Genomic DNA, 14,259 nt, shown 5'->3' with positions numbered 1-14,259 from the left:
CTCCATCTGGATGCATGTCCTGTCATGACTATGACCGCCCCCTCCATCACGTGAGGTTCATCATTTTTCCCTCCCCGACCAAACACAGGTGGGCTCCATCTTCCACGTGTCCCCTTCTAAGGAGCCCAGGAGTCCCAGTCTCTATGGCCTGGTGGCTCCTCTCATTGGACTCTCTGACACCTCACTGCTTGGGACCCGAGTATGAGCATCACAACCACTCCCCCGCTCCAGCCAGCCCCGTATTGACAGCTAGGCTCCTGGAGGCATCTCATGACATCTGGCCCCCTCTTTATCCAGCTTCTAGGACCATCTGCCCTCACCGCCATTGCTGTCTTCGTGAGCCTCCTCCCTCTGAATTTCTTCATCACCAAGAAGAGGAACCACCATCAGGTTTGGCATTTGGAAGAAGGGACGCTCCAGGCCTGAAGTGGGTGGCAAGCCTGCAGGTCTCAGGACCCACGCTGGTGCAGGGGGGAGGAGGCAGGTGCAGGGTAGGGGTGGGGGCTTGTGGCGGTTGCAGAAAAGGAACTTCCTATCCTATTCCAGACTTCCTATCCTCTCCTCTCTTCTTCCCTCTGGTCCCAGGAGGAGCAAATGAGGCAGAAGGACTGTCGGGCGCGGCTCACCAGCTGCATCCTCAGGAACGTGCGGACGGTCAAGTACCATGGCTGGGAGGGAGCCTTTCTGGACAGAGTCCTGCACATCCGGGCCCAGGAGCTGGGTGCCTTGAAGACCTCCAGCCTCCTCTTCTCCGTGTCTCTGGTGTCCTTCCAAGTGTCCACGTTTCTGGTGATGTCACTCTGGTCCCCTTGCAGAGCAAGGACTGGGGTGGAGTGCTGGGGGTGTGGGATGAGGGCTCCCCATATAGGCTCATGGGGTCCCATCACACCGAGTGACCGTCACAGATTGACCATCACCTAGCATGACCATCGTATCAACAACACCCGGACACATAACACCACCAACCCCTGGAAATGAACCCCCCACCCAGTGACATTTAGAACCACAAGTGCCACCAGGACCCAGAGCGCTCCGTGGTGGCTGATACCTGCAACTTGAGTCATCTTCCCAGAGTCTAGAGTCATAAATCCCACTGTTGTCTAGAACCACGAAAATGCTAACAAGATGGAAAAATGCATCATCGTCCAATGCCTGGAACTAAGAGTTTCTGATACTAAGAGTGGGGGCCACATGCACACAACTCCCTCCATCAGTAGCAGAATCTGGGGGACAATCTGGGTGGAAGAGAAGCCATTCCAACATGGCAGGTGTGGCCATTTGGCCCCTGGAGACACTGCAGCTAGCCTGCCTTCCCTGGCCACAGTTAGCAGCTCATTGTCACCACCTGTGTCTCACCCAGGTGGCACTGGTTGTGTTTGCTGTGCATACTCTGGTGGCCGAGGAGAATGCCATGGATGCCGAGAAAGCCTTCGTGACCCTCACGGTTCTCAACATCCTCAACAAGGCCCAGGCTTTCCTGCCCTTCTCCATCCACTCCGTCGTCCAGGTGAGGCTGCGGGGAGGGGAGGCTGTCCGAGAGGAACTTTGCAGGCTGGGCTAAAATGATGAAACAAAGCAGGGAAATAGACAGGAGCTCACAGGGAACAGTGGGAAGAAGCCAGCAGACATCCTCAAAATAGGCAGCATCACCTTTCTAGCAAATCCATCTGCGAGGATTCATTCTGGTCCCTTTTTTACATTAATACAAAGGGATCTCATTTCATTTCTCTTCCTTTACTGTCTCTACTCACACTGTGCCTCCTTGTGTGTGATGAAAATGAGGAAACTGCTCCAGCTGAGACATTCCTATTTATTCTTTCATCCCGGAAGATGGGCTTGCGGCCGGGGGTAGAGACACCCCGAGGTGGACAGAGTTTGTAATCGTTCCGGGTGATGGAAGCAAGGAGGTGAGAGGTCACCACCAGCACTGTGCCAACCTCATGCGCTTCATTGTCCACGACCTGAAAAGCTTGTACAGCTGTTGCCTTGTAAATGCGTAGGGCTTGGTAGGCAGGAAGCTTTCCCACTATCCTGAGGCACCCGACACCCAAAGTCTGAGTTCCTTTGTGGCTGACCTAAGGCTTTGGTTTCTCCAGGCCCGGGTGTCCTTTGACCGCCTAGCTGCCTTCCTGTCCCTGGAAGAAACTGACCCTGGGGCTGTGGACTGGAGTCCCTCCAGATGCGGTGAGAGCTGAGTTCAGCAGGAGGGGGTGGGAGAGACGAGAGAGCCAGCAGGGCCCCCCTTCCCACTGGTGGAATGCCAGGACCCCAGCTGGGGGCTGCCAGCAACGGGACTGCGTGTGTAGACCATGCTGTAGGCTGTGTTACTTGGAACAGGCACTGTGTATGAATCCTCCCCTTGTGACTAAGGAAGCGTCAAGCTGCCTACCTAGAAATCATCCGAATCCAAATTCTGGCTCCAGCACAGACCCCAGAATGGGCGACCTTGACTAGTTATTAATCTGCCCGAGCTTCAGTGTTCCCATCTGCAAAATGGACATGGTGATCGTCACAGCACCTCTGCACAGGATTGTTGTGAGGGTTGAATGGGTCCTCTGAAGCCTCGCAGTTAGAGCAGGGCTCTGAAGCAAATCAGCATCCAATGTATTTTAGTTAGAATTATTATTGGTAAAAATCCAATAATCCAATAAAACTTATGTCAGCAAAGAGACCTCTAAATAACCCCAGATTGGTGTTTCTGAGGCTCCTCATGGCTCTGGCACATTTTCAGCAGGGCACAGCCATGTTTAGGCAAATTGGTGTGATTCAGGTGTTTGGAAGTGGATGCTGGCTTGGAATCCCAGGATTGCCTTGCCAGCTTTGTGGCCCAGGCAGTAACAACCCCACTCCTGGCCTCTGCTCCCCACTGTGGCAACCCACCTCCACCAGGACTGTCCTGAGGGCCACCAAGAGAGAGCAGGCCCCCGACTCTCGGGAGCTGCCCCATAACTAGCCTGGGGTCTGAGATGTCATGCCTGAATCCTGGCAGGAGGCCCCGTGGACCCTGGACCAGAACCCCTGAGTGTTATTTAAGTCATGACTCTGACACCCTTGCCACCCGCCTATGACCGGAGCCTCACCACACCCCCTGCCCCCACCCCAGTCTTTGCTCTTCCCGTGAAGGTGTGTAACAGTGAGGTTAACACAAACACCAACAGCTGGCAATGACCAAGCATTTAGCATGAGCCAGCACTTTGGAAGTGCTTTACTTAGTGATGACCCCCTCGAACCTCACCATGGCACCACAGGGTAGGTGCTCCCATGACCCACCCACTTTACAGATGGAAGTGAAGTCGTACCCCCACACCTCAGACTGTTAAGAAAGAACAAGCCCCTGGAGCAGGGTAGCCAAATTCACAAAAACACAGGACTCCCAGTTAAATCTGAATTTCACGTATTAAGAAATTTGGATTTTTAAGCATAAGTATCTCCCATGCAACATGTGGGGCAAAATTATCCTGAAAAAGTGCTCATGGTTTATCTGAAATTCAGATATAACTGGGCATCCTACAGTGTGTCTAAAACCCGCCCCTAGAGACCATCCAGTCCAGTGGGTGTTGACTGCTTATTAAATGTAGGATTCTCAGGCCTCACCCTCAAGCAGAGTCTCCTTTATTGGTTTGAGCTGAACCTTGGAGAGCTTTGTGTTTTTTTTAAAAAAATCTTTCCAGATGATTCTAAATGTGAATTCAGGGTCTGAAACCACTAATCTGGTGTTTCCCTTATTACATAGATAAAATATCTGAGACCCAGGGACATGGGGAGACTATATGTCCCTGGTTACATCAGTGGCCCCAATGAAATTAATAACACTCTATCTCCAGGGTCCAGGATCAGGTGATAAATTGTATCAGCTGCCCTCTAACCTTTTCTGTGAAGGACCCAATTGTACTTGTTTTAAGGAATAGGCTACCCACTCCAGTATTCTGGCCTGGAGAATCCCATGGACTGTACAGTCTGTGGGGTTGCAAAGAGTCGGACACGACTGAATGACTTTCACTAAGCTTTCCAAGTCCTTTTTTCTCTGTTGTAACTGCACACCTCTGCCTTTCTAGTGTGAAAGCAACCCCAGGAATACATAAATGAATGGGCCTGGCTGTGTTCCAGTAAAACTTTATAAAAATAGGCAGCAGACAGGGTCTGGCCCCTAGGCTGTGGTTTGCCAACCACCGAGTTATGTAACCATCCGACAGGGAGAGAATGTGACCACCACAGGGTCACACGAGCCAGTGCGTGGAGGAACCATTTGTTTAGTGGGGGAGATTTCCTGCGGCCCGTGGGAGTCCTGGGGGAGGGGCAAGCCGGGAGCATCTTGTGTAACGGGCCTGTATGCCTTGTAGCTGCTGGGGAGGACTGCATCAGCATACAGGAAGGCACCTTCACCTGGTCCCAGGAAAGCGCTCCCTGCCTGCACAGGTACAGGTGGTGGCCCTGGGAACAGCCTTCCCTTGGATGTTGGCGAGGTGGGGGAGGACGGGAAAGCGAGAGTTCCCATAGATGGACGGGGAACAGGGTTTCTGAGCCTTGCCCATCAGGGAGGAGACGCCCCCCTGGTCCCCAGGCTGGTCATGCTGATGTTGACGGAGGCCTGGCCAAGAGGAGCCCCAGGGTCCGGTAAGCCGTGGTGACTTCTGTCCCTGCTATATCGGACTGGCCATTGTCTCCTCCAGCCCCCAGCTCTTTGGCTGGGTCTCTGTGGCAGAAAACCCCAGCCAACTGCAAAGCTCCCTGTGAAGGGAGAGGAAACACCCTGGACTGTATCTGTGTTGCTTGTCATCCACTCATTTCATGGTGTTTATCAAGCACTTGCTATGTGCCAGGCCCTGTTCTAGGAACTGGGAATAGAGTGAAGAAAACAGACAAGGGCCCTGTGCTCTTGGGGCTGACGTTCTGATGGCAGGGGGTGGGGTGGGGTGGGGGTGGGGCAGCGGGCACAAATGAGAAGTCAGGGTGAGGGGGCAGAGTGATGTCAAGGGAGGGGTACGTGCAGTGAGGGAAGGCCTGGCATTTAAACAGAGGTCAGATGACGGGCAGGAATGAGCCTTGCACGTGTTTGGGACAGGAGCTTTCTAGGCAGTGGGAAGAGCAAGTGCCAAGGTCCTGAGGCAGGTGTGTGCCTGGACCCAGGACTCTCCACCTCGGCATCACTGACATGTGGGGCTGAGAGTTCTGTGTGGTGGGGGCTGTCCTGTGCCCTGTCGCAGGATTAGCAGAACTCCCAGTATCAACCCAGTAGATTCGAGAGCAGCCCCACCAGGTGTGACAACTGAAAGTATCTCTAGACTTTGCCACTTGACACTTGTGGGGCACGATCCCCCAGGTGTGTTTGAGAAACAGGACATCAGCATGGCTGCAGTGATGGAATGCTGGGCGTCCTTCAGGATTGTCGGAACCTCACCTTTTACCCCAGGAGAGCGGGAACTGCTGGGGCTGCCACTGGGGAGTTGGGTTTGAACAGGTCCCTCAGGCCCGTGTGTGGGGGATGGACTGCAGGGCCTGGACAGGGTAGGGGGCAAGGGCTTCAGTAGGGAGAGCTATGAGGAGGCTGTGACCTGGGCCACAGGAGATGCTAGTTAAATCCTCCCAACCAGTAAACTCTGCGTGAGTACATGTGTACATATGGGTGTACATGTGTGTGCACATGTGTGTGCATGAGAGCATTTATGTATGCACTTGTGTGTGCATAGATTGTGCATACATCATGTGCATGTCTCTGTGCACATGTATGGTGTGCGTGTGTATGTGTACTTGTGTGAGGGTGTGCAGTCTGTGTGTACAGTGCATGTGGGCAGTTACATGTGCCCTTGTGTATGCTGGCATGTATGTATCTGTGTACAGGTGTGTATGAGGTATGGTGTAGTGAGTGTGCACAGACCCATGTGAGCATTGTGTACACGTGTGCATGCATGTGTGATATGAGTGTGCACAGACCCTTGTGTACATGTGTATATCTGTGTACACATGTGCAGGTGTGTGTGGTGTAGTGTGCCCAGACCCATGTGCATACACATGTGGATGTGGTATAGGGAGTGTGCACAGACCTGTGTGCGTGCATGTGTGCATTTGTGTACACATGAGCATGTGTGTGTGGTGTAGTGAGTGTGCAAGACCCGTGTGTGTGTGCAGGTGTGTACACATGTGCATGCATGTGTGGGCACGTGTACAGTCGCATGCAGGATGGCAGCTCACATAGCCATACAGGGGTTGGGAGAGGAAGGGAGGCCCCAGACATCCTCTTAGCGGCCCCCCGTGAGTCACCAGGAGCCAAGGCCAGTTGTCTGGGGTTCACCAACTCTGCCCAGATTCAGGCTGAGTCCTACTCAGGGACACGTCGCCCCTTCTGTGTTGCCAGGATCAACCTCACGGTGCCCCAGGGCTGCCTGCTTGCTGTCGTCGGTCCCGTGGGGGCAGGAAAGTCCTCTCTGCTGTCTGCCCTCCTCGGGGAGCTGTCCAAGGTGGAGGGGTCCGTGAGCATCAAGGTGAGGCTAGGCCCCTGCCATTCACTGGACTGTCCCCCACCTCTGCTCTTCCCGGTTCACCGTCTCACAGCTAAGCTCTTCTCTGCCTTTCACCACTGCCAAGAACCTAGCTCCCACCGCTCCTCCAAAACTGCTCCCAACCCCGTCCCTATCAGCCTGTTTGTCTTTTAGGGTCCGGTGGCTTATGTGCCCCAGGAGGCCTGGGTCCAGAACACGTCTGTGGTGGACAATGTGTGCTTCGGGCAGGAGCTGGATGCACCGTGGCTGGAGACGGTCCTGGAGGCCTGTGCCCTGTGGCCAGATGTGGATGGCTTCCCTGCAGGGGTCCACACCCGAACTGGGGAGCAGGTGAGGGTCCTGGGGGGCCTTCATGGGCCAGGGAGGCGGGGCGGCTGGGGGCCATTGGTTGCCCTGACCTGTGAGGGAAGGATACAGGGGAGACAGAGTGGGCAAGAAAGTAGGGGAAGAAAGGGGCCCAGCTCAGGACCAGGCACATAGCAAGTGCTCAATAAACAGTCTTTAATGAGAATGGTTGAAAATGGAGACTGAAGAGGCCGGGAGACATGGCAGGGGTTGGTGGGTGGGGGGTGGGGGTTCTCTAACAACTGGGGATGAAGTGACCCGGGCTCCTGCCCTGCCTCTCTGCGTGACAATGGTCAGATTGCTTCCTGTCTCAGGACCTCACCAAAAAATCTGGGCTGAGATGTCTGATAAACAGGATGTGTGCATCCAGAGCTATGGGTTGGGCCAGGATTGACAAACTATGACCCATAGGTCAAATCTAGCCCACCAGCTGGGTTTGTAAATAAAGTTTTATTGGAACCCAGCCACGCATATTCATTTACCTGTGGTCCGTGGCTGCACTTGCACAATCAGGGCAGAGATGAGCAGCTGTGACAGAGACCAGGGTGGGGGTGGGGCAGCAAAGCTTTATTTGTTTATTTTCAGCTGCACTGGGTCTGCGTTGCTGCACGTGGGCTTTCTCTGGCTGCGGAGAGCGGGGCCTGCTCTAATGGGGATACACAGGCTTCTCACTGCGGCGGCTTCTCTTTGTTGCAGAGTGTGAACTCTGGTACATGGGGCTTCAGTAGCTGCAGCATGTGGGTTCAGTAGTTGTGGGACACGGGCTTAGTTGCTCCACAGCATATGGGATCTTCCCAGACCAGGGATCAAACCAGTATCCCCCTGCATTGCAAGATGGCTTCTTAACCACTGGACCACCGAGGAAGCCCCTGCAAACCTTTAAATGGTTCCTGTCTGGCCCTTTGCAGAACACATTTGCTGACCCTTGGATTAAGGAATTGAGAGTGGGAAAATGGGAGATAAAGTTAAGTAAATGGGTAAGGTTTCCTGGAAGGAAGAGGAGAGTTTCCAGGAAAGGGTCTGGAGGAGCCAGAAAGAGCAGCTGAGAAGGAACACTGGGGAGAAAGACAAGGCATCCTGCAGCCAAACAGAGGGAGTGGGGTGCCTGCTGCCCTCCACTTCTGTCACATCCTAAACCAAACATGATTTCCCGTTCCCTGCTCCCCCGAAACCCACCCCATGCTGGATAATGGAAGCTCCATCCTTGCAGAGCTCAGAGCCCAAACCTTGGTGTCCTCCTTGATTCTCTCTTTTTCTTACACCCATGTCTAATCCATCAGCAAATCCTGCTGGATCCCCCTTTGAGGCAGACCTAGAATGTTCCATGCCCCACCCCAACATCAGCTCTCCCCACATAATAGCCATGCAGTAAATATGAGTGGAATGATGAATGAATGAAAATAAGGACTGAAAGTTCCCACTGGATCAGGCAACAGGGGAGTGACTGGTGTCCATGAGGAAGGCTGTATCAGTGGAGAAATGGGAATAGAAACCGGACTCAAGGGGAGGGACAGGCAGATGCAGGAAGCTTGGCTGGAAAGGGGAGAAGCCAGGCAGGTGGAGGCTGGGGGCATGTTGTCTTGAGAGCAGGTGCTTCCGGTTGGAGGTGGCTATGGAGGACGGGCACTGTGAGCCATAGCTCACTCTGGTGAGCAGGCGTGTCCCCATGACACTGGCACTGCAGGTGTAGACCCAGGTTCCCGTCCCTCCCGTGTCACCACAGGGCATGAATCTCTCTGGGGGCCAGAAGCAGCGGCTGAGCCTGGCCCGGGCTGTCTACAGGAAAGCTGCTGTGTACCTGCTGGATGACCCCTTGGCAGCTCTGGATGCCCATGTTGGCCAGCATATTTTCAACCGGGTTATTGGGCCTGACGGGCTGCTCCAGGGGACGGTAAGTTTGGAAAAATGTCTCAGAGGCCATAGTCCAAAGGTAGAGAAATTTCTAACCAACATCTGCTCACCACCACCCTCCTGGAATTCAGTTTTCCTCTTTGTAATGGTCAGCTTTTGCTGTGACCACGCTGTGTAACAAACAGCCCCCAAATCTCAGTGGCTCACAACTTCAGTCATTTCTTGCCTACGGGTCTGTGGTTAAACTACCACAGCTCTGCATCAGGTCACTGGCCAGCTTCAGGTGAACTGTGTCTTCTGGTTTCAAGACAGGTTGAAGGAGCTCCTTCTCTGTTGGGACATGCTATTTTCAAGAAACAGGGCAGGAGCACAAGAAGGGGAGGTCTCCCCACTCTGAGCCCCAGGACACTGCCCGCCCCCTCCCCCAGCTCTGGAACAGTGGTCAAGTGCGTGAGTGTAACTTCCATCCCTTCCTGCCAGACTCGGATTCTCGTCACCCACGCACTCCACGTCCTGCCCCAGGCTGATTGGATCGTGGTGCTAGAAGATGGGGCCATTGCAGAGATGGGTTCCTTCCAGGAGCTGCTGCACAGGAAGGGGGCCCTGGTGGGCCTTCTGCATGGAGCCAGACAGCCAGGAGATGGAGGAGAAGGAGGTACTGGCTGGGCTTTGCAGGTTCTCTGTGCCTGGCTTCTGCCACCCTCTGAGAGGAGGCTACACAGCTCCCACTGGCCAGAGTGGAGCCTTCAGACCACACCCTCCCTTCAGGCCCAGGCCAGAGGCAGACGGCTCTCCCATGAGGCCACCCGTCCCCCAGTTGGTGCCAGTGGAACTTTCTATGAGCCAGGGACTGTGCTAAGTGCTTCTATAAACATGCATTGTCTTATTTGGTCTTCACAACCCTCTATGAGGCTCTGTGCAGTTACTTTTTTCACCTTATTTTTCATTTTTTTAAGCAAATGCAGCATACGAGTCCAACTTTCATGCGTATATGTCTTTACATGAGCCAGGCTCACATCTCTTCATCACAGTGGTGGTTCACAGACTTTTGGAGGCAAAATTTTACTTGAAACACTCATTTAAAATGCCATTCCAAGCTCTCCCCATGAAGATTTTGGGATTCAAAGGCTTTTGATGGTTGTGGTCAATATACCACATTTTGAGTAACAAGGCCCAAATATGATATACCTAGACTAGCTTCTCAGCCTTTTGGCCAAGGTCAAGTGCATGCGTGCATAGTTGTTCAGTTGTGTCCGACTCTTTGTGAACCCTTTGGACTTGAGCCTACCAGGCTTCTCAGTCCAGGGATCCAACCCATGTCCTCTGTGTCTCTGGCATTGAAGGCAGATCCTTTACCTGCTGAGCTCTCAGGGAAGGTCAAGTATGATACAAGGGCTTCCCTGATGACTCAGTGGTGAAGAATCTGCTTATCAACACAGAGGATGCAGGCTGGATCCCTGAATCAGGAAGATCCCCTAGAGTAGGAAATGGCAACCCACTCCAATTGTCTTGCCTGGAAAATTCCATGGACAGAAGAGCCTGGTGGGCTGCAGTCCATGGGATTGCAAAGAGTTGGACATGACTTAGTGACTGAAAACAGACTAGAATACCTAGATGTACTGTGATATACCAAATAAGGCAATAAGAATGTAGCTCTGATTGGCAAATGTAACTTAGTGGTAAGTAAATTATAGCATTTTATATCAGAACAAGTAGGTATATATAAGTAGGTATTCATGCAAATCTTCAAGGCAGCCACACAAGAAAGTTTTGTGTTTTTTGTGGGTGCTGTGTACCACAGAGGTATTATTTGATTTTGTTACTAGATGGGGGGTATGCACTTGCTCAATGAATTGCCAGCAGTTTGAAAGTTTGACGTTCGTGTTGGGGCAGGAGATTCATCCTGAGTTTATTATTTATGCCATGATTAATCCTACTGAGTTACGTAGCATTATCAGAAGCATTGTTGGGTGGGACTTCCCTGGCAGTCCAGTGGTTAAGACTCTGGGTTCCTGGTGCCGGGGCCATGCGTTCAATCCCCCATGCTGCAGGGTATGTCCTGGCCGAGAGCTTCCTCAGGACCAGGTGCTGGGGCAGCAGATTCAGGGCACAGCTGTGGACTCTGGGCGCCCACTGCCGCCAGCCCTCGGACAGGACCCACCACCCCAGATCCCAAGCATATCCAGCGCCCCCATGGCCTCGTGGTGGCCAAGGAGGAAGGGGACAGGGCCGCCAGGGTTCAGCAGCGGGGTCCAGGTCGGAGCAGGAAGAGGCCCACAACGTGCTCACGAGAGTGCTCTGTGAGTCCATCCTGTTGTGCAGTTATCGCAGCCACTTTTCCGAGGAGAAGCTCAGCCAAAAGAGAGTTAAATAATTTGCCCAAGATCTCAAGAGTAGAACTTGGGTGTGTTCAGCTCCCAAGTCTGTGCTTGTAACTGCTACAGGGACCGAGCAAGGAGGTCACTTGGTATCTTGAGGCCAGAGGCCCCTGGGCGTGCCAGCTAGGGGTTCTACCTACCCAGAGAACACAATCCTTACTGGAAAAGTTGACAGTGTTCTGGTAGGAAAGTCAGTGATCCATGTTCAGCCACAGTGATGATAAAGAACTGCCAAGGTCACCTGCATTAACTCATTTAATCACCACTTAGCACCTGTGAGCTCAGTACTGTACTCACCTTCATTAAAAAAATATTTATTTATTTTAACCGGAGGATAATTACAGTATTATGATGGCCTTGGCCATACAGCCACATGAATCCGCCACTGGCATACTTGTGTCCCCTCCCTCCCTCCTGAACCCCCCTCCCACCTCCCTCCCCACTCCAACCCTCCAGGTTATCACAGAGCATCATCTTGAAACACATGCATTATCATATGTAAAATAGATAGCCCGCAGGAGTTTGATGTATGACACTGGGAACCTCCGTTTTTTAGATGAGAACGGAAGCCCGGAAGTTCAAGAACTGGTCCATGTTGACCTGATTCGTAAGTGGCAGTGTCAGGTTTGAACCTCCATCTGTATGCTGTTTGCTGCCCCTGCAAGACAGAGTTGGGGCTCACAGCCAGTTTTCCCCCATCCCAGGCTCCGCCTCCTCTGCTAAGCAGTGGCTCACCGTGGTAAAGTCCCTAAACGTTGATTCACTGTGTCACCCACCTGGGGCTTGAAGATAGGACCCTCCCAGCCTGGGGGATGGTGGGCAGGAGGGTTCTTCCTTGGGGAGAGGACATCTGAGTTTGGGTGAGAGCTACCTGGAAAAGAACATTCCAGAAACAGTGAACTGCTTGTGCGAGGGCACTGGGGGGTCTCAAGCGGTTGGACTTGGTGCAGTGATTATTGCTGTTTCCCAGCTGGGTTATTTTTGCCAAGTGAATAAGTGAGTGAATGAATGAGGTTCCGGGAAGAACCCAGGGAGGACGGAGTGAGAGAGAAGGAGCCAGGTGAGAGGACGCGGACGCTCAGCAAGTGGAAGCAGCACAGCCAGTGGGCGTCAGAGCCAGCATCCGGACCCCGAGGCACCGACCTGCATCGAGTGACGCGGCTCCCTTGACCTTGCAGAAACAGAACGCCCGGCCGGTGCCAAAGACCCCAGAGGCTCTGCTGCAGGTGGGAGGCCTGAGGGCGGATCAGAGAGGTGAGTTCGCTGTGGTGCTGAGCACAGGGAAGGCCCGAAAGCCGAGGCCAAAGCACAGGTGCAGTGTTATACCGCCTGCATCTCAGGAGGGTGGGGCGGCCCCAACCGTTCTGGATTGAACACCTGCTGAAGACCCACCACGGGGCCCAGTGCAGGACGACTCACCAGAGACCGCTGACCGGTCAATTAGCCAAAATAACTAAGTCCCCACGTGTCCCTTTCACAGAATGACCAATCTCAGGTGTGATGAAGGCCGTGGATTTTGTCAGAGTTGTCTCGTGGCCGTAGTGGGGCAGGGCCGATGCAAAGAAGGAGTCAGACCATGCTTGTTAATGTCCGTGCCAGGCCCTGTGGCTCATGCTTTGAAGGGTTTCAGCGTCACTTGGTGCTGGCGGGGTCACCAGGGGGAGGCCTGGTGTCCCCCTTTCTCCAGCTCCCTCTAGCCACTCACTGATGGACTCACTGAGGTGCCATCTGCAACAGGGGGACGGACCACCTATGCGCTCCATTTTTATGGAAAGTGACCTTGTAAAAGAGAACAAGAAGACCACTGGGTGCCAGAGAGGGAGAACTTAAGTGCCAATCATTGGGGGACTACAAGGGACAGTGGAGGGGCCTCAGTCCTTGAGGCTGGGCCCAGTTCCTCCCATCACGGCCAGTCACCCAGAGCACTCCTGGGCCATTTGCTGGGCAGGCCCATGGTGTATGGTAATCCTAAGTAAGAGCAGATAGATAGACATGTAGCTAGATGATGGGTAGATAGATAATAGGTAGAGAGGTAAGTAGGTAGGTAGGTACATAAATAGCAAGACAGAGAAAAACAGATACATGGATGTAGGTAGATGAATATTGTATTGGAAAAACTTGCTAATCATCCACCCCCTTTCTCTCCATCATTATTGTCTTTTCATTGCTAAGTTGTGTCCGACTCTTTTGCAACCCCATGGACTATAGCCCGCCAGGTTCCTCTATCCATGGGATCATCCAGGCAAGAATATTGAAGTGGGTTGCCATTTCCTTCTCCAGGAGATCTTCCCAACCCAGGGTTCAAACCTGTGTCTCCTGCATTGGCAGAGAGGTTCTTTACCACTGTGCCACCAGGGAAGCTCTCACACAACTACATCATTCACTTCTGACACCAGATGGGTGCTCCCCTACCCCCTGCAAACCTTCACAGCAAGCGATTCTCCAGCACCAACAGGATGTCCTACAATTGAACTCAGTTCTGACGCTGACCACCTGGAGAGAATGTCAGATCCCTCAAGCGAAGAGCTCAGTCCCTCAAGCCTGCTCCCCCCACTTCAGATGCCAGTCACAAGTAGTAGGTCCCCAGGGTTCACACAACTTCTGTCCTACTTGGGGACGAATCGGGGGCTTGCATCACACCCTCCTTGAGTTTGATTAATTTGCTCAAATAGCCCACTGCATTCAGTTTATTGAAGGATGTGATCAAGGAGATAGAACAGCCAGATAAAGAGACACACAGGGCGAGGTCTGGGAGGGTCCTACACACAGGAGCTTCTGTCTGCATGGAGCCTGGTGTGTCAACCTCTAGGCATGGTTCATCATTAACTCCATTTCCCGCCCCTCTTCCCTCACTGGAGAATCGGGGTGGGGCTGAAAAATCCCAAGCTTCTAATCATGGCTTAGTTTTTCTGGTGACCAGCCCCCCATCCAGGAACCCACCCAGAGTCATCTCAGTAGAACAGAGATGATCTCAAGGCTCTTCTCACTTAGGAATTTACAAGGGTTTTAGGAGCTCTGTGCCAGGGATGGGGTCAAAGACCAAATACATATTTCTTAACATAAATCACAATATCACAAAGATAAATTGATAGATGAATAAATAGATTGATGGGTAGATGATTGGTTGATAGATGATAGATAGACAGACATAGATTATCCCCATTTTACATCTGAGGAAACTGAGGCAT

At 52.8% G+C, this 14,259-nt stretch overlaps 1 protein-coding gene across 2 annotated transcripts in view; it reads left to right on the top strand.

Annotated features, from left to right (window-relative positions):
- The window catches only part of ABCC6 (ATP binding cassette subfamily C member 6), a 65,610-nt gene that overhangs the window by 29,590 nt on the left and 21,761 nt on the right, over positions 1 to 14,259 (top strand). Inside the window, exons 11-21 of one of the 2 annotated variants that reach the window (XM_018040950.1) lie at positions 298 to 390; positions 586 to 789; positions 1,361 to 1,507; positions 2,097 to 2,184; positions 4,341 to 4,416; positions 6,353 to 6,479; positions 6,651 to 6,827; positions 8,566 to 8,733; positions 9,174 to 9,348; positions 11,628 to 11,678; positions 12,250 to 12,325. In XM_018040950.1, coding sequence (XP_017896439.1) covers positions 298 to 390; positions 586 to 789; positions 1,361 to 1,507; positions 2,097 to 2,184; positions 4,341 to 4,416; positions 6,353 to 6,479; positions 6,651 to 6,827; positions 8,566 to 8,733; positions 9,174 to 9,348; positions 11,628 to 11,678; positions 12,250 to 12,325 — 1,382 coding nt within the window. The remainder of the gene's footprint in view (positions 1 to 297; positions 391 to 585; positions 790 to 1,360; positions 1,508 to 2,096; positions 2,185 to 4,340; positions 4,417 to 6,352; positions 6,480 to 6,650; positions 6,828 to 8,565; positions 8,734 to 9,173; positions 9,349 to 11,627; positions 11,679 to 12,249; positions 12,326 to 14,259) is intronic. The other variant, XM_018040951.1, reaches the window with a different exon arrangement.

This window comes from Capra hircus, chromosome 25, assembly GCF_001704415.2.
Source record: "Capra hircus breed San Clemente chromosome 25, ASM170441v1, whole genome shotgun sequence".
NCBI classification, from domain to species: Eukaryota; Metazoa; Chordata; class Mammalia; order Artiodactyla; family Bovidae; genus Capra; species Capra hircus.
Note: the sequence above shows the minus strand (reverse complement) of the source record. Positions and strands in the feature narration are given on the sequence as shown.